This window comes from Physeter macrocephalus, chromosome 6 (assembly GCF_002837175.3).
Source record: "Physeter macrocephalus isolate SW-GA chromosome 6, ASM283717v5, whole genome shotgun sequence".
Classification (NCBI taxonomy): Eukaryota; Metazoa; Chordata; class Mammalia; order Artiodactyla; family Physeteridae; genus Physeter; species Physeter macrocephalus.
In genome coordinates, this window is record NC_041219.1 from 36,248,130 (window position 1) to 36,275,703 (window position 27,574).

The following is a 27,574-nucleotide window of genomic DNA, read 5'->3' on the forward strand; positions in this document are numbered from 1 at the left end:
ATGTACTGCCCCCAAAAAAGCCCCCCAGAGCTCTCCTTCAACCCGGGTGGCACCACAGGCTCCCTCACCCTTTCCCCTTTGCCCCCGTTGACATTATTATTTTTCTTCTACTCTCGCTCTGCATACTTGTTCTTCCTTTTTTTCTGGTTCTTCGCTCCCCTATTACCCTTCTCTGATATCAAGGCCAAGGAGCTCACTAGGGAGGGCAGAATCTTCCTTGCTGGTCAGTCTGAAGAGGAGACCAAGTGGGCAGAGGCAAAAGAAAAGATGCTCACCCTGGAGGGAAGGTGAGGGAGGAGGATGACGCGTAGGAAAGAGATGACGAAAAACAAAAATGAGTCCCTTCCCCCCATCACAGTGACACTCAGACAGATAAGGACAAGATGCCAAAGTGTCTGTACATGTTGGTGCATTTCACGACTTTGCTTTTTCTCCCCTTACTAGCCACTCCCTTGTCCTTCATGCATTTCTCCCTCTATGTTGTTTTGTCCTACAAGGTTTCGATCAGGGTTTTCCAACTTATGAATGATAAGAACTATACACTGTGGACGGAGAAAGGAAACCTTCATGTTATTTCCTCACTTTGAAGAAGGCACAATTCATTAACAAACTTAAAACACAGCCTAGAAGTATCTACCTCATTGTTGAAGGCATGGTTTAAAAAGGTTAAGAACACTTAAACAAACTGGCTTTAGGCCAGGAAGAAGAAACAGCAGCAAAGGTTAGGATCCCAGGCTCTGGAGAGCGCCAGGACTGAGCTGCTTCAGCTCCTCCACTTAGCAGTGGCATAAGCCCCGGTCCAGATACTAAGCATCCCTGATGCCAGCTCCTCTGTCAGAAAATGGAAATGATAATACCACTGCCCCCATAAGGGTTCTATGAGGATGAAATGAATACTTCAGGTGAAGTGTTAAATCAATGTCAGGCATATAAGTTCAACGAACCTTAGCTGTTGTTATGGCTATGAATCAGACATAGGCAGATTGATCTCAGGAGGTGAGGGTTTATGGAAGTTAAACAGACCAAACAGAGTTGAGACCAACATACACGTATCTATCTAACCAAGGCCCTTATCTAATACCCCTCAACATGTACTAATTGGCTTTCATTTAGTCTTTGCTGTGGTTTACGTGTAAAGGACAGCAATGTGCTACTTTTCACTCACAGCAAAGCATGCAGAATGTAGGGTCCAAAAGACACTGTGAGTTTTCCCCAAGGCACAGGGGTACAAACAAGAGCTTTGCACACTGAGAGATTCGGGGAGCCTACCTTCCAGAGGGGCTAGGCCAAGGGACCAATGGCCGTGGCACTCATAGAAAATGCTGGTCCTTTTGTTCCCTCAGAGTTCCATAGACTTTAAAAAGCGGGGGTCGGTCATTGCAGTTCTATTTACGATAGCCAGGACATGGAAGCAACCTAAGTGTCCATCAACAGATGAATGGATAAAGAAGATGTGGCACATATATACAATGGAATATTACTCAGCCATAAAAAGAAATGAAACTGAGTTATTTGCAGTGAGGTGGATGGACCTGGAGTCTGTCATACAGAGTGAAGTAAGTCAGAAGGAGAAAAACAAATACCGTATGCTAACACATATATATGGAATCTAAGAAAAAAAAATGTCATGAAGAGATTAGTGGTAGGACAGGAATAAAACACAGACCTACTAGAGCATGGACTTGAGGACATGGGGAGGGGGAAGGGTAAGCTGTGACGAAGTGAGAGAGTGGCAGGGACATATATGCACTACCAAATGTAAATTAGATAGCTAGTGGGATAAAGGAGAAACTAACACACTATTGTAAAACAGTTATACTGCAATAAAGATGTTAAAAAAAAGGGGGGGGTCGGGAGGGTGGCAAGTACAAAGGTTAGGAGGCACACTGAGTAAAGACGACTGTGTCGTATTAATCCATTTGATTAATCCAGCATGCTAAGGAAGATTCTTTGCAGAATCCAAACTTGCACAGTTTTGATCCAGAGAGATTAGAAAACACTGTTGCTTTCACTTGCCAGTGCCTCCTTGGCTTTGTGCTAGAGTTGTATCCTTCAGAGTCCAGTAGGAACAAAGGAGAAAGTTCATTTCTGTGAGGACGGGGAAGCACAGGCACTCTGACAAACACCCTTCTTCCCCTCCGCTTCTGGGAGACGCTTCCTGAATTTCCCAAGAACTAAACCCCGGGTCTGTGTTTGCATCATTTCCCTCCAAAAGCCAAACAACTGGAAACTGTCCCCCTACCCCGCAGTGCAGATTTCTGTCAACCCATGAAAAGTGGTTTTCACCAAGGCCTGGGTGGATGGCAGATCCCACCCCAAGCTCTTTGCAAGAAAGTAGTGAGAACGGCACAGAAGCATTTAAGGTTCCAATGGGAACCACCATTCCTTCACAAGGGTAAGTAGCTTGAAAGAGTCCTGTCAGAATCCAAGAGTTTTCTCACAAGTTTCAGTGTGAAAGGAATGAGTGTCTTCGGAAATGGCCAAGAAAAGAGCCAGAAAGCCTTAGGGAAATAGAAAGTCATCCAGGCAAGGCCCAATCAGGCTTCACCCGCCTTCAGCTGGCTGTAAGGTAATTGGGAAAACCAACATGAGGTATGTCTGAGCAAACTAAGACGTTCTGAAGCCATTTCATCTCTTCTAACTGTACTTGGGAGGAGCAAAAGTGAGTCTTCTCCAGGAAGCCTCTGGGGTCTATGCTACAGGGGTCTCCGACCTTGGTGAGGCTTTTCCAGCCAGCGGATTGTGCCGAGGCTGTGCCAGTGCCAGCAGAATGGTGGTGAGGGGGCGCAATCGCGGAAACCTTCCCGGAGCACATTTACGGACCGGGGAAGCAGCTGACTCTCAGATCTAGAAAGAGAGAACTGTGGCTTGCAAGTGAAGTTGGGTGAGTGCAGGAGAACAAGAACCCAGCTCTCCCTCTCGCCTTCCAGGTCCATCTCATAGCTCTCCAGGCCATGATCCCTAACCCTACTGCAAAGACTGAGGTCAGCAGGGGGAGACCTCCCAAGGTGAATGCCAAGGTCACTGGGCCGCTCTCAGTCACTGCAGCTCAAAAAGAAGCTGAAAGTTGATGAGGCCTTCCTGTTAGAAATAATTTTACACTCCCCTGACTTTTCTTACTGCTGTCCCCAGTCCTCAGTGCAGTGCCTGGTGCAGAGTTGGCATTTAATAAATATTTGTTGACCTGTGTCACAGAACTCATTACCAGCCAGCTACTCTGTCCTTTGATAAATTCCCCATCCCTCTATTAACTTAAAATATCTTTAAGGACAATCACACTGACAGATTTGTCTGTATGCCCCCCCCGCAATACCTAGAAGAACACCCAGAACATGGTAGGTTTTTAGCAAGTGGTGGTAGAATCTGTGGTCTGTGGCACAATCTGCTTATGTGCAGTCTTGTCATAGGGGTCTCTGGACAGCATGACTCGTGTTTGCGTGTGTATGTGTGTGTGCACATGTACATACACATATTCTTGTCTGCATTTACATCTGTACTCGTATATGTCTCTGGCTCTGAAAGGAGCAGCAGCGAGGAAAATGAGAAGTGGGAGGCCATAAATTTTGCCTGGTCATCAACCCTCCTGTCTGAAAAAATAAAAAAAGAAAATCATTTCTATAACATTCAGCTGATTGACCCTCCAGGTTCTCATGGGTTGATTGAAAGATATTTAAAAATAGAGAATAGATCATACAGTCTCCTCCTTCTCTTGCTTTATAGCTCAGGAGACTGATCCAGAGAGGTTAAGCAGCTTTTCTAAAGTCACACAGCAGATGATGGAGCCAGGGCCTCACATCCTCTTACTTCCTTGAGTCTCAGCAGCCTACTTTGAGCTCTATGACCCTTGAAAAACTACTTTTGCTAATGTTACCATATCACCCTAGTTGTTGAATCAAATGAGCATTCTTGTTTGTCTTCCTTATTTTGTCTTTCTTTACTATTTTATGCCAACTAGACTCTCCCTCCTTTTAAAACCCATGACCTCCCTTGAATGTTGCTAACAGTAACGCTAATGGCTACTGGCCATTTGATGGGGGACAGGCACCACTCCAGGAACTTTATTTTGTGACACTTATTCCCCACAATGAACTCTAGGAGTTAGACATGTGATTGTCCCCATTTTAACTTAGGAAAATGAAAGAGAAGAGAGGATGAGTAGCTTGGCTAAGGTCACACCACTCGTCGATGGTTAGCTTGGAATTCAGACTCAAAAATCTGCCTGCAGGCTGGGCTGTTCTCACCGCAGTTGTCAGCTCCTGCCTCTTTCTCCCCTTTCTAGTTCATGTGCCTTCTCAGTTTCCCTCCCTTTCATGCCCCTTAAATAGTATTCCTGGGACTTCCCTTATGGCGCAGTGGATAAAACTCCACGCTCCCAATGCAGGGGGCCCAGGTTCGATCCCTGGTCACTGAACTGGATCCCACATGCATGCCACCACTAAGAGTTCGCATGCCACAACTAGGGAGCCTGCGAGCTTCAACTAAGAAGCCCACCTGTCACAACTAAGACCTGGTGCAACTAACTAACTAAATACATTTTTAAAATATATATATATATACATATACATATACCCATTAAAAAAATAGTTTTCCTTTGAGTTCCAGTCTCAACCCTCATTTCTTTTCCCCTCTCTTGATCATCTCATCCACTCCCAAGACTTCCTTACAACCCCCGAATGACTCCATAACCTTTTCCTCAAGCTCAAACCTCTATTCTAAAACCTCTACTCTAAGTCACAAACAAATAAAACCTCTATATACACACCCACTTCAATGTCTGTATCTGCTCAGGTCCATTGCACAGATGTTCTCCTTTGCTAACCTCTGCTCAGCTGATAAGAAATTCGGTTTAGCTTTATAATATTCCAGTTTCTCTTCTCCTCATGCCACTTGAGTTTGGTTTATTTAAAGCAAAAATAGCAAACTAATCCCTCCTTGTTAGTTTAATGAAAGGTATATTTGTTGCTTTTAACTGAAGGGTTAGGCAGGTTGCAAGAGGAACATTCCACCTCTCTGCTGAAGGCGAGATCCCAGTTGCTCAGGAGGCCAGTCGAGACTCCAAAAACTCCTTCTTTGACCACTGCCATCATACTGGGCCTGGCATCTGACCACATGATTATAGTCAGAAATGAAAAATCAAAGGCTGATGCTCCACTGATAATGGAGCAATATGGAGTCAATCATGACCAAAAACTCCAGCAAGTTTCTTTCTTTTGTGAATCATCTTTAACCTCTTTCACTGGCCAGTTTGGCTAGGTGCTGTATTTATTCCACAATCCATTTGCAGATAAGATCAGGTGATCTCATCCATGGACTAAACTTAGACAGAAGTAAGTCTGAGATTGCTAACCACCCCTAAAATTTTGGGTCATGGATCAGGTAGCTTTTGCTATATAATAAACAATTCCAAAACTTACCGGCTTGCAAAAACGTATATTATTTCCCATGGTTCTGTAGGTCACCTGGGCAATTCTTCTGGACTAAGCCAGCTCAGCTCGAGCTGGATACTTTAAGATGACCACACTCACATGTCTAACAATTGGCAGACTAGTTAGTCTAGAGGGGTCTCACTCACATGTCTCCTGTCAGCTGGGGTGACAACCTCATGTTTCTCATCATCCAGTAGGATAGCCTGGGCTCATTCATAGCATGAAGAGTTTCCTGCAGTGAGAGAGGGCAAGCCCTATGCACGAGCACTTTTCCATTCTCTATTTACGTCTTATTTTCTAATGTCCCAGTGGCCAAAACAACTCATGTGGCCGAGCACAGACTCAAGGAGTGGAGAAAAAAACTCTACTTCTTGATAGGAGGATTGAAAATACACATTTCAAAGGGGTTACCTCCAAAGATGCAATGAATTATTGTGGCCATTTTTGCAAATTTGTGGTATTTTTCTCAGTCAAGACATAAGAATAGAAACTGGAAAGATCCTAGGGATGTGAGATTGCTAGACTTATTCAAGAAACAGTGGGTCAAGAGGCAGCATTTGGAGAAGCCATTTCAAGGATGAGAGCAACTGGTCTAGCCTGACCAAGATGGCAATCTTTAAAAGCTCCCAGGCTTTGTGACTGAGTCCATTGGGGGAAATAGAGTCTTACTCTACTCTTGACTTTCCTCTCTAAAACTAGTCGTCTCTGAAAAATTCCCCAACCCACTAAATGGCAGTATCATCATCCAGTTGGTTCAAGCCAAAAACGTAGAATCATCCTGGATTCCTATCTTTCCCTTATCCCCATGCAATAACCATTAGCAAGGCATATTGGTTTTATCCATCTAAAGTTTATTTCTAACCTCCACCCACTCATTTCCGTCTTTACTGTCATTACTATCACCTGGTTCTTCTTCATCTTTCACTTGGACTTTTTCTGTAGTCTCTTAACTGGCCTCCCTGCTTCCTCACTTGTTCCCTCTACAATTAAGCATCCAAACGACAACACAGTGGTCCTTCATAAAAGTAAATCAGAAGATGGTATAGCACCACCTAAAACCCCTGATGGCCTCCCACTGCATTTAAGATAAAATCCAAAACTCTCTGTCGTGACCTAGAAGGCTCGCCATAATCTAGACCCTGCTTGCCTCTTAAATCTCAATTCACACCACTCTCTTATTTATTAATGATATTCTGGCCACACTGGTCTACATATATACAAAGGCATCTTCCCCGACCTCCATATCAAATAACCTCCAACCCTCTGCCATCCCTGGATTACTCTCATTCATTAATCCATTATTTTTCTTGTTTTTTTCTTATTTTTAAAATTTTTGGATATAAGCTTTTTTAGTGTCAGGTTTATTGAGGTATAATTTATACTGAATAAAATGCAAGCTTTTTAGTGTCCAGCTATGAGTTTTCTCAAACACATATAGATTTGTAACCACCATCACAATTGAGTATGTGACATTTTAGAAAAGGCAGAACTATAGAGTCATAAAACAAACCAGTGATTGTCGGGGGCTGGGGTGGAGGGGCAGCTGACTATGAAGGGGCACATGGCAATCCAGCCACATATTTTCTTCATAGGTTTTATTACAATCCATAATAATCTGGTTTATTTATTTCTTTACTTATTAACTGTTGCCTTCCTCAAAAGGGACATCCCAAGAGAGCAGGAACCCTGTCTTATTCGCTTTTGTGTCTCCAGGGACTAGCATAGTTCCAGTCACTAAATGGGTGCTCAACCATCCTTTGTTGAATGACAGTGCAGCGGTCCCCAACCTTTTTGGAACCGGGGACTGGTTTCGTGGAAGACAATTTTTCCACGGGCTTGGGGGGGTTGGGGGGGAGGGATGGTTCCGGCGGTAATGAGAGGGATGGGGAACGGCAGATGAAGCTTCACCCGCTCGCCGCTCACCTCCCGCTGTGCGGCCCGGTTCCTAACAGGCCGCGGACCGGTAGCAGTCCGCAGCCCGGGGACCCCTGACTTAGTGCACCCGTTAATTCTCTTCAACTTGGCCCTCTCCCTCAGTCCTCACCTGTAACTCATGACCACATCTTAGGGATGTTACCTCTTAAATATCTCTTTCCCCTTTCCTCTAACTTCTCTGCCATGTTTCCGCCCTTAATTGTTTTCTACTTCGAGGTAATAGCCTCAAAAGTGGTTTCCCTATTAGCAGTCTTGCCCCCTCAGTCACTGTCTCTGACTGCTGCTAGGTACAAGTGAATTACATCACTCAATAAATAAATAAATAGGCAACTGTTCCTGTTGCTTAGCAACCAAACCAAATTACCAAACTAGCTCGGCTCTTCTCCCAGTGTCTAACCCTAGCCACCCCACTTCTTGCTACTGACAGGGCTCCGTTCCTATCCAGACATGACTCCCAGAACCAAAATGCTGCTGCTTCTCTGTCCTACCTACAGAAAGTGAGCCCCTCATCTCTGGACAGTCCCCGCTGCCTTCACATCCCCGCACATCCATGCCCCCTCAATCCCAGCATGCCTAAGGGCTTTGTGTTCCCAAATTTAAGATAAATATCCACATGACAAGGAATTTAGAGCTATCAGAGCAATCCATGTACTAATAAACCAGGACACTTTTCAGAGTTAAACCCGCACTCTCACCTTTCAAGGTCCTGGTATACTGAATATTGAAGCCATACATTTTTCAGATTCTGATAGTGGCAATTATTTTCTCTGTTCCTCCATTGTATTTTGAAAAGAATTAAGAGGTTGGCATTTACTTTTATTGAATTACATCAGTTGACTGGAACTAAGCCTAAATTACTCTTTTTCTATTAAACTGACAAAAGTGAACTGGGTCAAAATTTTTAACAATTTTTAGTAGGAGCATTCAAAGCTCTAAACCGTGAAATTCTACGTATGTCATTGATTCTTTTTGAGGAGTCATTAGTATCCATTAAAGGAGACTGGCTGGGACTTCCCTGGCGGTCCAGTGGTTAAGACTTCACCTTCCAAAGCAGGGGGTGAAGGTTCGATTCCGGGTGAGGGAGCTAGGAACCCACGTGCCTCGTGGCCAAAAAATGAAAACATAAAATGGGGGGCTTCCCTGGTGGCGCAGTGGTTAAGAATCCGCCTGCCAATGCTGGGGTCACAGGTTCGATCCCTGGTCCAGGAAGATCTCACATGCCACAGAGCAACTAAGCCTGTGCGCCACAACTACTGAGCCTGCGCTCTAGGGCCCTCAAGCCACAACTACTGAAGCCCGTGTGCCAGAACTACTGAAGCCCGCGTGCCACAACTACTGAAGCTTGCACGCCTAGAGCCCATGCTCCACAACAAAAGAAGCCACAGCAGTGAGAAGCCCACGCACCGCAACGAAGAGTAGCCCCCGCTCGCCGCAACTAGAGAAAGCCCCACGCGCGGCAATGAAGACCCAATGCAGCCAAAAATAAATTAATTTTAAAAAGAACATAAAATGGAAGCAATAATGTAACAAATCAAAGAAAGACTTTAAAAATGGTCCACATCCAAAAAAAAAACAGTTCTCATCACACAGAAAAAATTTTTTTATAAATAAATAAAGGAAACTGGCTAAATAAATTAAGCTATATCCATAAAATATACTACTCTGAACTTGTAAGAAAAATGAATGAGGGAGCTTCCCTGGTGGCGCAGTGGTTGGGAGTCCGCCTGCCGATGCAGGGGATACCGGTTCGTGCCCCGGTCTGGCAAGATCCCACATGCCGCGGAGCGGCTGGGCCCGTGAGCCATGGCCGCTGAGCCTGCGCGTCCGGAGCCTGTGCTCCGCAACGGGAGAGGCCACAACAGTGAGAGGCCCGCGTACCGCAAAAAAAAAAAGAACGAGGAAGCTCTCCATGTAATGCTATGGTCAGAGCTCCAAGTCATGGCACTAAGTGAAGACAGCAAAGTGTGGAATGCTTCTGCTCACCTGCACGCTTACATTCGTTCAGATACACACTTGGATTTGCTCAGAGAAAATGGAAGCATTCCCAAGAAACCAGAAAAAGTGCTTTCCTGTGGGAAGAAGGGGAAGGGGAAGGAGGCGGACTGGGACAGAGGGGGGAACAACACTTTCCACTGTATACCTCTTTATATTTTAGGGTTTTGAATCAGGTGAATGTATTACCCCCTCTTCGTTTCTTAATTTTTGTAAAGAAAGAAGAGTTTGAGTGGGTACCACAATGTGGTTCTCAAAAAGCCGCATTAAAATTGCATCACCCGGGCTTCCCTGGTGGCGCAGTGTTTGCGCGTCCGCCTGCCGATGCAGGGGAACCGGGTTCGCGCCCCGGTCCGGGAGGATCCCACATGCCGCGGAGCGGCTGGGCCCGTGAGCCATGGCCGCTGGGCTTGCGCGTCCGGGGCCTGTGCTCCGCAGCGGGAGAGGCCACAGCAGAGGGAGGCCCGCATACCACAAAAAAAAAAAAAAAAAAAAAAAAAAAAATTGCATCACCCCAGGGCTTTGAAACTATCATAAAATCAACATAACCTTTCAATGGCTCTGATATCTACATATGCGACAAGCTTTATTAAAATACAAGTAAATAAATAAATACTTTCTAAAATAATAAATCCAAACAAAAGTGTAGCTGTTATCTGCTTTACCAATCATCCTGAAAACTTTATTTTCTCTTAGGTAGAAAATTAGACATTCATTTACCCTTTCAGGTCAGGGAAATTATCCGAGGTTGTCATCATAATCTATGGTGCCAGCACTGTATAAAATATAACTATTGCTACCACATATCATTTTGGCTTGACACAAATGATACTTTTTGCTTGCTCTATATCAACTTGTTTTGGGAATCCATCCCTCCTATCCTCCCCCACCACATACACACACACACACACACACACACACAGAGATAGACACGTGTACACACAGATACACACATACACACACAAACAAATATTCTGTGAAATTTAAATGCAGCTGTCAGGGTTAAATGCAGGGGTAGTGAAAGTTGACTGATATGCTTTGTTCTCCAGACATCCTGATTGTTTCAGGAATGAACATGAGACTCAGGTTTGGCCAGAGTAATAGGATAGGAGGTGGAGACTGTTACAAATGCAGAGCAAGAGAGGGTTTTTTTAACTTTGGAGATGACAAGGTCTAAAAATCATATAGCAGGGAATACCCTGGCAGTCCAGTGGTTAGGACTCTGCACCTTCACTACAGGGGGCCAGGGTTCAGGGGAACTAAGATCCTGCAAGCCATGCAGCATGGCCATAAATAAATAAATAAATAATTTAAAAAATCATATAGCTCCCAGGATCCATGATTGCTACCCATTCTGAAAATAAGCCCCAAATGAGAATTAAGTCAACATGGAGATTTTTTTTTAAGACAAGAAAAAGTAATATTCCGTTGTATATTACTCAGCCATAAAAAGACCTTTTAAAAGAACACTTAAACTGTGCTTCAAAATAGCAACAAAAGAGAGAATCCATTGGTTTATGAAGTTGATAAATCCAAAGGGTGGACTGGCTCAAAGCATGGCTGGATTCAGGCTTCACCATTATTATGCTCTTCTTTCTTTCTTTTTTTTTTTCTTGTCTTAAAAAACAAAATTGAGTTATTTGCAGTGAGCTGGATGGACCTAGAGTCTGTCATACAGAGTGAAGTAAGTCAGAAAGAGAAAAACAAATACCGTATGCTAACACATATATATGGAATCTAAGGAAAAAAAAAAAAGGTCATGAAGAACCTAGGGGTAAGACGGGAATAAAGACACAGACCTACTAGAGAATGGCCTTGAGAATATGGCAAGGGGGAAGGGTAAGCTGTGACAAAGTGAGAGAGTGGCATGGACATATACACACTACCAAACGTAAAATAGATAGCTAGTGGGAAGCAGCCGCATAGCACAGGGAGATCAGCTCGTGGTGGTCTGTGACCACCTAGAGGGGTGGGATAGGGAGGGTGGGAGGGAGGGAGACCCAAGAGGGAAGAGATATGGGAACAGATGTATATGTTTAACTGATTCACTTTGTTATAAAGCAGAAACTAACACACCATTGTAAAGCAATTATACTCCAATAAAGATGTTTAAAAAAAAAAGGTCTTTATGCTTTTACCCATACATATTCCAGAGTTTCTCTAGAAACTCTGATCTTTCTTGGGATTATTTCTTAATTTACCTGGAAAATGCAGAAAATGTAGACTGCTAAGTTTAACAGATTCAGAGAAATTCTTCATGTGAGCAGTGAATCTGGAGCAGGGCAAGGCAGTTCTTTCACCATGAGGGCTGGGCTAAAAGGTTGAGGGGAAAATACACAAAATGAGGTCTGTGGCTCCAAAAATAATCCATGCTACCTGCCATTCTCACTTCCCTAAATGAGTGATATTTTACAAGGGTTTTTTTGCTTGTTTGTTTCTTTATTCTTTAAGTGAAATGATCCTGAAGACAACTGAATTGACTCCAGTTACCTATACATGTACATCATTCCCATATTTAAAGTGGCTGTAGTTAACTTACCCGTTCAACAAATTTTTATTGAATTATACCACATGCCAGACATTCTTCTAGAAACTGGGGATACAATAGATGAAGCCCCTGTCCTCATGAAATTGACATTCTAGTAGCAGTGACAGAAAAATAAATAAACATACCTATAATATATGAGATGGTGATTTTCCTATTGCTCAGTAGAAAAATAAGACAAGGTGATGGGAATGGAAAAACGTCGAGGATACTGTTACTGATTTATATACAGAAGTAAGAGCTATCTTCTTGGACAGGGCGACACTGAAGCAAAGACTCTAAAGCAGAGCGGGTGTAGCCATGTGATTTCTTGGGCGAGGACCATTCCAAGCACAGCTAGTGTGTTAGAGGGTGGGACCCAGAGCATAGGGTAGAGGAGGGGATCAGAAGATTGGGGAATGGGGGCTCTCAAGTTGGGCTTTGTCACTCTGAAATAACCAAACCCAAAAATAAAGAGGAGAAAGAGATTAAAAGATACTGAAGAATTAATATGAAATAAGGTCATAAATAAAGACAATCTGATCGATTTTATTTAAAAACAATTCATCAAACATGTAGTCAGTACCAACTGTCCATTAGTGTTTGTGTGTAACCCTTACTGCTGAGATATTATTGTTTAGATATTGGATATTATTGTATGTATAGTATTGTTTGGTGCATATAGTATCACGTATTTAGGCTGGTGTTCATCTGTTGGGTCTACAAGGGACCAAAGCACCCCTGCATGCAGGACAGGACCTTCCCTAAAGGGTAAGGTTTTCATCCTGTCATTCCGCACAGACGTATCATTCACCCAGCCCCACCTGTTCCTGAGGCTTAAGAGGACATGTATCTCCTAAAAGGCAGGAAGAGAGCTGGGGACTGAATGACCCAAGCCCGCTGCACCAGTGACACGGGTGGGAGATCAGCTGAGGAAGGATCACAAACCTGTACTTTATCTTCTCTGCTGACAGCGCTTTCTTTCTTTCTGGATTTGCTTCATCTTAAGAGACGTATTTTTGATAATCACCTTTGAAGAGCTCAGAGAAATGAAAGGAAGTGGCTTTCTACAATTGTAACGGGTGAGGGGGAGCTCAGGAGCAGACGTGGGAGGGAGAGACCCCGAGAGAAAGTAAAGTGAGGGGGAAACTCTGTGTACCCCTCCCTGGACAAACCTTGGAAGTAATGGTTCAGAGCAGGGGCTGTAGACTCGTGAAGGCCCATGTGGAAATCTAATTTCCACTCCTCTCTATCTGTAGGAACTAAGGACAACCTACCCTCTCTCGTCCTCAGTCTCCACCTTTGCAAAATGGGGCTAATGCCACCTCACAACAACCAGTATCCCCGTTTTACTGATGAAAAATTAACTTAGCAAGACTGTATCAGTAGTCAGTGCTGAAGGCAGGTCTCAAGGCACTCCTCCCCTCCAAAGCCCGTGTCCCTAACCCCACACCAGATGCTTCCCTGTCTTAGTCTTGATGCAACCCGCTCTCCAGACACCCAAACCAGAACCTGGAAGGTCACTCACTCTGGCCTCATCCCACACCCTTCGGCCCTAGATTCACTCATGGCCGAATCTGGTCAACCCCACCCTCGGAAGGTCCTCCAGACCAGTTCCCTCCTCTAGAGTCCTTCTGCCTTAGCTTCTCCATCTGTCCCCTGCTGGAAGTTCACCTCCATGGAATTCTCTTTTCACGTTCTCTCTATAAAACCTAACATAATAAATACACTAGTCAACATGGCACTCACTTCCTTAACAGTGTTCAATGGCTTCCCATCATTTAATAGATGATTCTCAAATTTTACTGTGCATAAAAATCACCTGGACAACAGGCTAAAATGCAGATTTCGATTCAAAGAGCTGGAGGTGGGGTGGGCAAGGAACGTGCATGATTAAGAAGCCTCCCAGGAGCTTGATATGCGTAATAAGTAGATTCTTGTTATACAAAGCATGCCCATGGACCAGTATCATTAACATCTCCTGGGGGCTTGTTAGATAAGGAGATTCTCTGGCTGGCCCTAGATAGACCTGCTGAATCAGGATCTGGATTTTAACAAAATTCCCAGCGGATTTGTTTATACGTTAAAGACACAGAACACACGTTGATCTAAAGAATAAAATATAAAATCTTTTCCATGGTATAGGAGGCTGGTCATGGCCCATCATCCATTCATCCCTTCTGCCACCCCTGATATCACAGGGCTCTCTCTGTGATCTAAGTTTAACAAACTGGGGACACTGAGGCACCCAAAATCGAACGAGGCAACCCCCGCCTTCTCCATCTTGGTTGTCCCGGAGTCCAGCTCAGTTCCTACCACATAAGACACATGCTGAGTCAAACTGAACTGGATCAATGTATCTTTTATAACACAGGTGTCTGAAATACAATATTACACTCACATTGCATCTTTCATCCAGGTATGATCTAACTGGAATGAAAAAGAATGCACGGAGAAAGGGCTGGCAACGTCATAAGCCAGATGCATCTTACTCCTTCAAACACGCAACATGGCGTGACAGGGCAGGGAACCGGGGTAAGTAGTCCTGCCTGTGAAGTCCTCACTGCTCTCGGTTGATTTACTGCCTGAAGTCAAACCCGTGCTCTATGTATTAAAGCACAATCCCCACCTTTTTTTTTTTTTTTGTTTAAGAAGAGCAAACTTTCACCACAAAGATACAAGAACAGTAAATATTGATCTTCTTGACGGATGGTGCACCTCACGCCACAGGCCACTCAAGCATCTGCTCGTTACCACCCAGCCCTCCCCTTTGTGGGGAAATAATGCCAAGTGGCCTCCTGTGCTAGCGACTGCAGATAGCAAATATTTAAAAGAAATAAATTTCTCTGAATGAAAGCACCTTTCTTTGTTCTCCAACCCCCTCTCCTCCCAAGTCATGTTGATTCTGGGGCTCTGCATACTGCCAGCACCTGGACTTTCAATTGTTTGCTTGCCAAGATCACTGTGGTTTTCTTGCTTGGTTTTAGGAACCATTATAAGTACAGTAGCCAATGAAGGTGTGTTTTCTTTCTCTCTTGGCAATTTGTAGGGGAAGCATCAGCTTTAGGGCACCTAGCAGCCACTGTTATTAGACGGCATGGGAAGAGGGGGACAGAAATTAGAACTCCACTATCCGAGTACTTGTCTCCTAGGATGATGAGAAATGGACCACCGCAGATCAAAAGGAAAGGTTTGGATTTCCTCAACAGCCTTAGTATTTGTCAGAAAGTTTTAAACTTGGTTGTGCTGAAATCCAGACCATTCTTTAACTGAGCACGAAGTCTTGCAATCAGAAGTAAGAATGGGGTTGCAGGAAGCAGAAATTCGAATTGCAATTGGAAGAGGTCACCTAGAATATTACCCCAAGGGTCTAAACGTAAATACTGAATAAAGCTACTCTTTCTTCGACATGAAGTATCACCCACCATTTGATGGAGCAGGATGGTGCCCTGGGTCTGGATCACTGCTCTTAATCACTCCCCACTGAGCCACGTGTCAATACAGCATTAGAGTAAAATAAACTGAGGACAGTCATTGTGATCTGGTCAGCGCTGATGACAATCTGGCGTAGGGACAAATGGTCTGTGCAAAGCTTTAGCCCTTTCTCTGACTCGAAGCTGACTTCTCAAAGTGTTGCAGCCTCTACTACCACCACCGCTGGGGAGGGTATTTGCTACTTTTCCTTCCCTACATATCTCTATTCTACTTTCAGGAACAACTATTTGGGAATCCACATGACTCAAAATCTTGATCCGTATGGTATAAGTGAGTGATCTCCCCAAACTGCAGGGATAAAGCAAATGTTCAGGTCTGACACATCAGCACATTAACATTCTGTTGGCTGTAGGGATTGAAGTTCAGAACCAGCGGGATATAATGAGATTTCACTGGGGCGTCCGGGATCAAGGTTTGACGGTGAGGGATTGCAGAGTCTGGGGCTGCCGCGGCCATCGTACAAACACAAGGCAAGCCCCTGCTGGCTTTGAATTATTTTTCTGGTGAGACAGCTTGAGTTGGAGGAGCTGTACTACTGCGCCAGTTCTGCCTGGTTCCCAGAGAGCTGTATTTATGATGTGAGGATTCAAAATGCAGTCTGTGGTCACGGAATGGTTTATTTCACTTTGGGTAAAACTGATCAGTTCTGATAAGGATGGTACTGATAAGGATGATGCCGATTTTGCCTTTAGTTGGCACCATTTCCTAACCAGTTGAGCCAAAAAACCCTAGGTAATTTACTCATTCCAAAAATGAAAGGTATGATACTTACTACAAACCCTTACAAGTAAAATAAAGAAGTATTCTGGTCTTCTCAATGTATGTAGTGAGCCATAGAGTAAGGAGCTGAAACCAGCCTCCCTTTTTGAGCTGGATTAGGATGATCTCCATGGCATTACAAGTGTTGTGGGTTGCATGAAAATCATCAAGCCACCTTCAGTTTCTTGTAAAATCTCCACAAATTACAAGAAATGTCAGAGGGCACATGAAAATACCATTGTATGAATTTAAACTTAATACGAAATTCAGATTTACACAGAACGGATCTGTATGAAGAGTCAAATATTTTTAGGAAAATTGTTCTATAAAAATCATCAACTCTGGATGTCCTAAAATTTACATTTCGACATAATTTATCATAAACGTATCCCAATATTTCAGCCTCCATAAAATACTCAACAGTTTTAACAACAGTTGCGTCAGCAGACAGATTCTCCTGAAAATTAAACATCATCAAAAATTATTTGCAATCTTGGCTATCCATTCATATTTAAGAGTAAGGCACTAAAAGGCTGACTGCAAACTCTGGACTCACTTGAAGTCTTGTTGACTACTGGGTTTCACGGCAGCATAAGGCAGTGAGCCTGCCCTTCCCATGAGGGAATGTCAGAATGTGAGGGTTTTTCTCTGGTTTCTGCAGAGAAGACTCCTCCAAATACAAGCCTGGGAAATAGGTGCCTGGCTGATGGCATTCTGGCAACAGAACAGGAAAAAGGCACTATCTAAAATGTCAAGAAACCCCTGTTTGGAGATCCCACTTCATCTTGGAGCCCAGTGTCCCTGGGTGGGAGTCTCTCTAACTTAAATTTACTGGAGAATGAATCCCTGTCCTGACTCTACAAGGTGAGCCAAGGAAAAATGGAGCCCTGGATCCAGACTGTCACCAGCCCCTTGTTTTAGCCCTGTGCCTGTTCCCTGCTTTAGAAGAGATGTGAAACCTTCCATTCCAGGTTTCTTGGGGGTAGAGTGAACTGACTCACTTCTCCTTGTAGGACCCTTGTGTAGACTTGCATTGGGAGATCACTCCTTCTGCGACCACTTTTTTTTTTTTTATCATACATTTGTAGCAAGTATTACTATCAAAACTCCACTCATTGGGCCAGAGACCCTTGTGATGTTAGTGAAAAACTTGCCCCTCATGTAGCACACTACCTACACTTGTGAGTTCATCGGCCAGTGGAGCGACCACTTTTTAATCAACTTTACAGCTTTCAAAAAATGGCTGAAATTGCTTGCTTGATATTGTCTCTTCTCTTTGTTTTTTATCCTTGTTGGGGACGGCACTTGTTTTAAAGCAGTGCTCCCAATTGTTTTACAAATCACGGGAGACAAAAAACATATAGCATTTGTAGGAAACACTGGAGTAAATGGATGAGGCTATTCAAGGCCAAGGGTGACTTATCTGACCTTACCAGCTCTCTCAGCCACCCCACCACCACCAAGAGAACTGAATAGATTAATATCTCTGCTTACCTGCAGCCCAATTGCAGCATACCATTTGGGAGGCTCTGTTCTACTGTTAATTCTGAGAAGGGGTTGGGGAGAGGGAGAGGAGGTAAATGTGGTCAAGTCTACCATGTTTAACCAGCTACCCCTCACTGCTCACTTGTCTGTATTGTCCAGGTTAGATGATTTTCCCCACCATGGACATCCATCTCATGGTCCTGGAGTATCCATTCCGCTCTTCTAAATGGCATCTTCTTGAGGGTCTTACCAAGAGCACCATACACCCAAGGCAAATACCTCTCTCCATAATGAGTCACTTAAGTTACAGGAGCCTGAACCCCAGACACATTCAGCCTGGTCCCTGGTGACTTAAGAAAAAGGGGCATCTACCCCAGCCAATGAAACAGAACCTCTGTGAAGACAGAGGGAGGGAGTAATCTGAAAGAAGCTGACGTACGCTTTGGCGGGACAGTGTAACACAGTACTCAAGACCATAATACCTGACTTGGAATCCTGCCTCTATGATTTACTGCATCTGTGATCCTAGGAAAACTATTCTGTGTCTCTAAGCTTCAATATCCTCATCTGGAAAACAGGATTTAAGAATAATTCCTGTTGCTATGAATGTTTAAGTGAGAAAGTAAATGCAAAGTGCCTAGCACAAAGGTGATGAGGGAATGGGTGCAGAAAATATTGGTGAAGGGTTAAAATGAAAAAGGTAATATTCACAAAGAAAAAAAGATAGGGTCTTAGAAAAAAATGTTATACAGAGAATAAAAGGGATCAGGGCCACAGCTGACAAACACACAGATACTTAGGGCTCCGCCATCCACATAAAATCAGAAGAGACAGATAGATAGGTAGATAGATAGACACATACAGATTATATAATATGTAAAACAGGATATATGTATAAATACATATAAAATATATAAAAAACAGAATATATAAATATATACATTTGTCAATAGCATCTGGCGTCCTTATATGTGACAGGGGTTCTAGGAATTAGCTTGTTTCCAGGAGAGGAACAAAGTTACTTTCTCCACTTAGTTTATTAATTAGTCCTTCAAATGAGGTCAGGCATCCTCCCCTATTGTTAGCCCTCTGTTTACAAGACTATAAATTAAACTACAACCAATCTCCCATCTTATCATCTGCCTCACTCAGACACCAGCCCACACATCATTCTGTGTGGCAAAAAAAACCCAATGTGAATATTTAAGATTAATGTGTTGAGGGATGTATATGTGTGCAGAGCCCGACAATTACACACTTGTAACTATATACCCCCGTGTGTCAAAGGAAAAAAAATTACAAAAGGGGAGAAAATAAATAAAAGATCAATGCCTTCTTGACAGCTATGGGAACATATGTTATTAAACCTACAAACGCTGCTTCTCAAGAAAATATAAAGTTCCTTCCAGGTTCTCCTTAGTGTTGGAGTTTAGATGGTACTTGGACAAAGGAATCACAATTCAATTATCCAATGATTTATTACAAAACACTTTGCCCGCACTGACTATTTTGATGTGTAAACATCAGAGTATTACATTCCCTCTATCCCAGGATTCGCATTTCAGATTTCATTAGCCAATAAAGCCAGGTTTATTTATAATAAAATTAAGCCCTTCAAACCACTGACCATGGAAACCAGATTTTGAAATAATTCAGATTTGTGTTTCTGTTCTTTCTAATTAAGGGTAATATCGGGAAGCACAGACAGTGGGTAGCATTGTTCGAGCACCATGGATTTAAGCAAGAAAATCTGATTATCAGCTCATGTCAGAAGCCAAGCGATACTGCAGCTTTGCATTCGTTTGGGTTTCTTCTTTGGCCAAAGATAATTACCGTTCGTGAGGCCTTACGTAAGTGTATCTAATATCTAAGGCCCTAAAATTTATGAATAGCAAAAGCACACAATAGGCAAAGAAGAATTACTGTATTTATTATTTCTATGGCTTGTTCCACCATGATAATTTCATTCTCTAGCAGTTGAACCCCTAAAATCAAAGTATAATTTCTTAAAGGACAAGAAGTTAAATATGCTGGCAAGGTTTTCTGCCCAATTTCCTCTGGTGAAAGTTGTTTCTACCAAATTAGAAGTAGAAGAGCCAGAATTTTAATAGGAAATTTACCAAAGGGGATTCAGAGTTACCTACTGAGGTCATTGAACAAACAGATGTTAAGCTTCTGCAGAGAGATTTCTTTTTCATAAAGTGTAATTTCTTAAACCTGTGCTGTTGATAATAAATGCAATGCTTCCTACCAAACAACACCAAAAAATGTGAAATTTGAAAAACGCTTTTTGGCAAAGATGATGGTGTCAGAGTGAGTATTGCTGTGATACAAGCAACCTGAGTTATGTATCATACAGAATAAATTCTGGGAACCCAGAAGCAAAAAAATTATTGAAACTAGGGATTAGAAGGTTGATAAAAGCAGATCTAATTATGAGGATGAAAAAAAATCAAGTTGTAAAATTGCCAAAATAAGAATGCTGAGATCTTTCAAAATATAAAGAAGCAACTGCTTTGGGAAGAGAAAGACAGCATGATTGTCCTTAACTTTAGTTTGTTTTTTTTTTTTAGGAATAACTTTTATTATTTATCTACTACTCATTATATGCCAGCAGTAACTAACACGTTACTGAGTATCTACTACAGTGTTCTAAACAATTTAGATATGTTTAACTCCTCAAATCTTCCTAGTAAACCTGTGAAATCATTACTTTATTCTCTTCATTTTACAGAGAAGGAAATTAGTCACAGACAGATTAAATAACTTGCTCAGCTGGCTCCCACTACTCTAAACTTTATATAAAACTTTCTGTTGTTGGGCTTCCCTGGTGGCGCAGTGGTTAAGAATCCGCCTGTCAATGCAGGGGACACGGGTTCAAGCCCTGGTCCGGGAAGATCCCACCTGCCACGGAGCAACTAAGCCTGTGTGCCACAACTACTGAGCCTGCGTGCCACAACTACTGAACCCGTGAGCCACAACTACTGAAGCCCGTGCACCTAGAGCCCATGCTCCGCAACAAGAGAAGCCACCTCAATGAGAAGACTGTGCCCCGCGACAAAGAGTAGCCCCCGCTCACCGCAACTAGAGAAAAGCCCGCGTGCAGCAACAAAGACCCGACGCAGCCAAAAACAAAACAAAACAAAATTTCTGTTGGTTATATCCATCCTCATAATTAGATTTGGTTTTACCATATATCAAACTTCTAAAGTCTAGTTCAAATAAATTTTCCCCTTCGAGTTCCCAGAATCTATTCTGTGTGATATATACTTAGGCTGCTTGTTTTACAGCAATCCTCACTCTGACACCAGCCTGAAGCCAAAGGAAATGACATATCAGGACCCATCAGAGTAGTTCCACTGCTGGCTCAGGCACCAATACCAGCTCTCCAACCTTGGGCAAATCACCCAACTCTCTGTTGAAAGGAAGTCAGATGGGAGCAATGTTCCCTTCCTTGGCCATTTCCCATGGCCCTTGAGAGAGGATGGGGAGTCAACAAACTTTGAGAAGTGTGAAGAGCACACTGACAGGACAATGCCACTGGCAAAGGCTGGAAACAGAGGGTGAAAGGTCAAAAGCAAAGCTCTTAGAGTCTGAATCTAGCACTTTCTCCTCACTCCCCCACTCTGCTCCTAAGCTCTTTCTTGCAAGTTAGGTTTATTTGAGGGAGGGGAAAGAAAGGGGAAAGGTGACAATGACAACAAGTACACAAATCATAAAGAGAAGTGCTCATTGGGATAAAGAAGCAATACATGCAGTGGTTCACAGCACAGACCTTGGAGCCAGACTGCCCAAGCTGGATCCTGAGTCTATCACTTGCACTCCCTTTCTTTGCCTTGGTTTTCTCACCTGTAAAATGAGAATAATAGTAGTTCCCATCTGATAAGGTATTTATGACAATCCAATGATAATATTCATAGAGAATTAAGAACAGCCAGGTGGAGAGTCACCACTATGTATCTATACACATTGGAGAGCTGTGAGTAGTAACATAACTAATTGTTCAGTGACAGGTGCCATCAACTCATTGATTATTGTACCAGGAAGTTAAAAGCGAGAATCATGGCTTTTCTTTGTTTCTACTTTTTATCCCGATGAAAAATTAATGATTTTTTCCATCTTGGCCAGAGAACTAGAACGGGAACTTGGGTTTCACAATTTATGTGGCTGAATTCATCTACTTCTGTTTTTACATTTTAGTAACAAAATATTCTCTTGAGCACTGTAGAGTCATCTTAGACTATTGAGACTTCGGAATTTCATGAGGACCGTTTATGGTGTTTATGGACATGCCAAGGCAGAAGTAGCAGAGGCAAAATAATCAAGTCAGTAGCAGGCACAAATCAGCAGGAAAAAAGGCACAGATGAGCAGTGGGTCTCCTGTCCCCAAATCCCTGGCCATAGCACCTCTGCCCTCCCTCTGACCCTAATGAGATATACTAAGGAAAAAGAACAAATATAGCAGAAGAGGACCTAAACCCCCATGGCCCTCAGATAGGTGTTTACACCAAATCATTGAATCCTCACTACAGTGCTATGAAATAACGTGCACTGTGCCCATTTTACCTATGCAGGAATCATGGCTGAGAGTAGGTGACTAAATTTGCCAAAGGTCAGTCAACTATGAAGGAGTAGGGAGGAGGCACAGGGAGAAACCACCTACATGTGAAAAGGGAGCCCAGAGTTCCATGCTGCTGGTGGTTCAGCATTGCACATAATGGTTGAGTAGCAAGTGGATGAGAAACCCTTAACACTTTTTGTAGTGTTTTCCCATATTTTTAAGACTGAATATTGAGCAACTGAAGACCCAAATTAGGTATTTTCTGCTAACAGAATGTCAACTTCAATTAAAACAAAGTAAGCTATCAACATTACCCTGAAAACAAAGCCAGACAAAGACACTACAAGATATTAGAGACCAATATCACTAATAAATACTGATGCAAAAGGCCTCAAAACATACTAGCAAACAGAATTCAACAGCACATTAAAAGGATTATGCAACACAACCAAGTGGGATTTATTCCTGCAATGAAAGGATGATTCAACATATGAAAATCAATGTAATACGCCACATTAACAAAATAAAGAAAAAATTCACATGATCTTCTCAATTGACGAAGAAAAAGTATCTGACAAGTTTCAATCAACTTTCATGATTAAAAAACACTCAACAGACTAGAAATAGAAAGAAATAATCTCAACAAAATAAAGGTCATATATGAAAACCACAGCTAACAAGGATGAAAGACTGGAAGCTTTTTCTCTAAGAGCAGGAACAAAACAAGGATGCTTGCTCTCACCATATCCATTCAACAAAGTATTAAAAGTCCTAGACTGAGCAATTTGGCAAGAAAAAGAAATAAAAGGCATCCAAATTGGAAAGGAAGAAGGAAAATTATCTCTGTCCTCAGATGACATCTTATGTGTACAAAACCCTAAAGATTCCACACAAAAAAATCCTGTTAGAACCAATAAATGAACTCAGCAATGTTGCAGAATACAAAATCGACACACAAAAATCAGTTCTATTTTTATATACTAACAACAATCTGAGAAGGATATTAAGAAGGCAATTCCATTTACAATAGCATCTAAAAGAATAAAAGTACTTGGGAATAAACCTAACCAAAGAGGTGAAAGATTTACACTGGAAACCACAAAACACTGCTGAAAGAAATTAAAGAAGACATAAATAAATGGAATGGTATCCCATGTTCATGGAATGGAAGATTTAATATTGTTAAGATGTCAATACTACCCAAAGTGATCTACAGATTTAATATAATCCCAAATTAATATCCCAATGGCATTTTTTGTTTGTTTTTTTGCAGAAATAGAAAAATCCATTCTAAAATTTGTATGGAGTCTCAAGGGACCTTGAATAGCCCAAATAACGTTGAAAAAAGAAGAATAAAGTTCAGTCTCAGACTTAGTGGTTTTAAGACATAGTACAAAGCTATAAATAATCATAACAGTGTGTTACTGGCATAAGGACAGACATGTAGACCAGTGGAATAGAATACAGAGCCTAGAAATAAACCTTTACATATACAGTCAAATGATCTTCAACAAGGGTTCAGAGATCACTCAATGGGGAAAGGACAGTCTTTCCAAAAAATGGTGTTGGAAAACTGGATATTCACAAAAGAATGAAGAATGCAATAGAATGAAGTTGCATCCTTATCTTGTACCATAGACCAAAATTCACTTTAAATGAATTAAAGAACTAAATATATGACCCAAAACTATAAAACTTCTAGAAGAAAACAGAGAGTGAAAGCTTCATGACATTAGATTTGGCAATGATTTCTTGGATATGACATCAAAGCACAGGCAAAAATAGGCAAATAAGACTACATCCAACTTAAAACTTCTGTGCATCAAAGGAGATAATCAACAGAGTTAAAGGCAACCTATGGAATGGGAGAAAATATTTGCAAATCTTATATTTGATAAGAGGTTAATGTTCAGAATATATAAAGAACTCTTACAATTCAACAACAATAAAACATTTTTTTAATTGAGCATGGGACTTGAATAGATAGTTCTCCAAAGATGATATACAAATGTCCAACAAGCATAGGAAAAGATGCTCAACATCACTAATAATTAGAGAAATGCATATCAAAGCCACAATGAGATATCACATCATGCCCACTAGAATGGCTACAAATCAAAACACCAGAAAATAACAAGTGTTGGTAAGGACATGGAGACATTAGAACCCTGTGAACTATTGGTGAGATTGCAAAATGCAACTGCTATTAGTATGCAAGCACCTCAAAAAATTAAAAATAGAATTACCATATGATCTAGCAATCCTACTACTGAATATAAATCCAAAAGAACTGAAATCAAGGTCTCAAAGAGATATTTGCACACGCATGTTCATAGTAGTACTACTCATAATAGCCAAGATGTGGGAGCAACCTGAATGTCCATCAACAAATGAATGGATAAACAAAATGTGGTATATACATACAATGGAATATTATTCGGGCTTAAAAAAGAAGGAAATCCTGTCAAATGCTACAATGTGGATAAGCCCTGAAGACATTATGCTAAGTGAAATAAACCAGTCACTAAAAGACAAATACTGTATGATTCCACTTACAAGAGGTATATAAAATAGTCATATTCATAGAAACAAAAAGTAGAATGGTGGTTACTAGGAACCAGGGAGAGGGGGAAATTGGGAGTCATTGGTTAATGGGTACAGAGTTTCACTTTTGCAAGATGAGTAAGCCTGGAGATCTGGTACACAACAATGCAAATACAGGTAACACTACTGAACTGTATCACTCGAAGTGGTTAGGATGGTAAATTTTATGTTACATATTTTTACTACAACTCATAAATTTAAAATAAATAAATAAAAGCTACTATGGGGCCAGGGGCAGGGGGGGCGGGGAGGGGATTGAGCTGTCCAAAATGGATCCTGTGGCTATGCATGGGTACATGGGATAGAAAAGTAGATGACAGGGTGACTCTGACTCAATGATGGAAGAAGCAGAGGACCAAGATCAATGCCCAGGCAGGGCAGTCCCTTCAGGCTCCTGCTAGAGGCTTCACTGATGTACCAATAAGGAGGCACTGGTGCTTCAGGGAAAATTAACCTGTAGTTCTTATCTTTTATGTTTGCTTGAATTACTGTTCGATCGATTCCCCATGCTTTAACTTTCCTCTTGCATTTTTCTTGTTTTTATCGTTTTGCTTTAAACTCTAGGAGATTTTCCACAACTTTTTCTTGCAATCTTCTATTAAATTATTTACTTTCAGCAGGCATATATTTGATTCCACGAACTCTTTCTGTTTGCTGATTTTTCAAGGACACAGATGTTCTTATTTTACGGATTTTCTCAGAATTTTCCAGAGGACACTAATTAGATACCTTTTTAGAGTGAAATTTTTTTTCTGGTTTCTGAATTATGCCTGTTTCCTCTAACGCCAGTTTTTCTGTTGGATCTTCTTGGTCCTTTGGTGCAATTGGTTTTCCTTAAAATCTGGCAGTCCTTGATATGATGACTAGAAGTCCAGTAGATGGGTTTCCTCTCTCTTTGTGCAGATGTCATTTTCTTATTAGAAGTTTCAGGCTTCTCCTCAATAACCGTGAGCTTGGTAGACATGGTCAAGGCATGTGAAGTGACTGGCTTCTCTTTCAGTGTGGGTGGCTGGCTGGAGCTCTTCCAAATGTCAGAATGAGAGGGCTTTATTCTAAGACACCAATTCCTATACTAAGAGTCCTGGTCCTCCCCCTAGAAAACCTCACCTTCTTTCCCAAAACTACTCTCCAATTCTGTTTTGTCCTGAAGAGAAAACCCTGCCTGCAAATCACTCCTGGCTTCTCATCATCCTCTGGAGGTGGAACACCTCGCCTGACTGGAGAGTGTAGAGGAAAGAACCGAGCATCTTCGGCTCAACGAACTCTCCTCCTTTGTCTTTGGGGTCTACGGAAAGCAAGTGGCTCCCCTGCACCTTTAGACGTGAGGTTAGCTTATCAGGAAACATCTGCTGTCCCCCATCCCAGAGGGGAATTCTGCCATTTCCAAGTGCGGCCACAGTGGCTCAGGCAAGCCGGTCATTCTGGAGGTCAGAAGAGAAAAAGCCCATCTTTGCCACACACTTAAATCATACTCCTTCCCGACCTGGTGCTTTGACCTCTTTCAGCAAATATCCCTCTCTCTCTCTCACTGGTTCAAAATTCATGCAAAGAAAAAAAGAGTGATATGTTTTGATTCCTTAGACCCCCCCAATAGGAACATTTTTCTGGGTTTTGTTTGGTTTGGGATTTTTTTTGCTCGTTTGTTTTACTTCATCTGGTTTTATTTTCATTTTTGTTTTCTGGTCTATTCAGCATCAAACCAATTCTTTGCTTTGTGGGGAGGAAATTCCCCATTTGGAGGCAGCACCCAGTAGAAATCGAAGGGGCAGACAGACGCACCCAGTAGAAATCGAAGGGGCAGACAGACCCCCCCCAGTGTCTCCCCAACCCTTGGCATCAGGCAAATGTCTTTGTCTCTTAACCTATGGGGATACCTTAGTTGCTGTTTTCCAAACCCAGCTCGCTACACTCACTCAGATGCAGTTTGAAAAGGAAAGGCCCTCCCTGATACACTCCCTAGATTTATTGTGAGGAATTAAACCATGCAGTGACTTAACTCTGATCTGCCCTTTGGTCTGTGCACTGTGGCCTTTCCAAGGGGCTTAGTGCAATTATTTAAACTTGTTAGGCATTAGAAGCAGTTTTCTCCATAATCTTATATTTTTAAAGCCTTTTGAGGCAAGAAACATAACTGCTGTTTGGAACAGTTCTTCCACTTAAGAAAAATATCGCTATTGAATTTATGAGAAAGACAAACTGTATCACTAAAATACATCTATTTTTTTAAAAAAAACTATAAAAATAATAAATGCTCACTCTAAAAATCTTAAAACAGTATAGAAGAGCATGCTGATTTCACCACTCTCAAGAGGCAAGTAACATTACAAAAATGTTCTGGGGTTGCTTCCAGAAAGTTGTGATGCATATACAGTGCCATTATACACACACCCTTTTTTTTTTTTAACACAAGTGAGATCACAATGCAACCCAGATAAAGCTGTTTCCTCACGGTCCACTTCAGCGTGGGTGCCACAAGAACGCAAGCCCAAACCCTACATCCAAAAACTGGTTTGGGGTTTCCCTGGTGGCTCAGTGGCTGAGAGTCCGCCTGCCGATGCAGGGGACACGGGTTGGTGCCCCGGTCCGGGAAGATCCCACATGCCGCGGAGCGGCTGGGCCCGTGAGCCATGGCCGCTGAGCCTGCGCGTCCGGAGCCTGTGCTCCACAACGGGGGAGGCCACAACAGTGAGAGGCCCGCGTACCGCAAAAAAAAAAAAAAAAAACAAAACTGGTTGGAAAGCAAGTAAAATCTTTACATCCAAAAAACAAAACAAAATAAAACAAAACAAATAT

At 42.2% G+C, this 27,574-nt stretch overlaps 1 protein-coding gene and 1 non-coding gene across 2 annotated transcripts in view; both read right to left on the reverse strand.

The window, feature by feature from the left end:
* C6H12orf42 (chromosome 6 C12orf42 homolog) overlaps window positions 1-25,745 on the reverse strand; it is a 77,630-nt gene extending 51,885 nt beyond the window's left edge. Inside the window, 2 exon segments of the mRNA XM_024127519.2 lie at window positions 11,555-11,666; window positions 25,566-25,745. Coding sequence (XP_023983287.1) covers window positions 11,555-11,666; window positions 25,566-25,745 — 292 coding nt within the window.
* LOC112065933 (small nucleolar RNA SNORA62/SNORA6 family) lies at window positions 17,212-17,368 on the reverse strand. The gene has a single exon (XR_002892327.1). It is a non-coding gene; the product is annotated as a small nucleolar RNA SNORA62/SNORA6 family (small nucleolar RNA).
* Window positions 25,746-27,574: the final 1,829 nt, after the last annotated feature.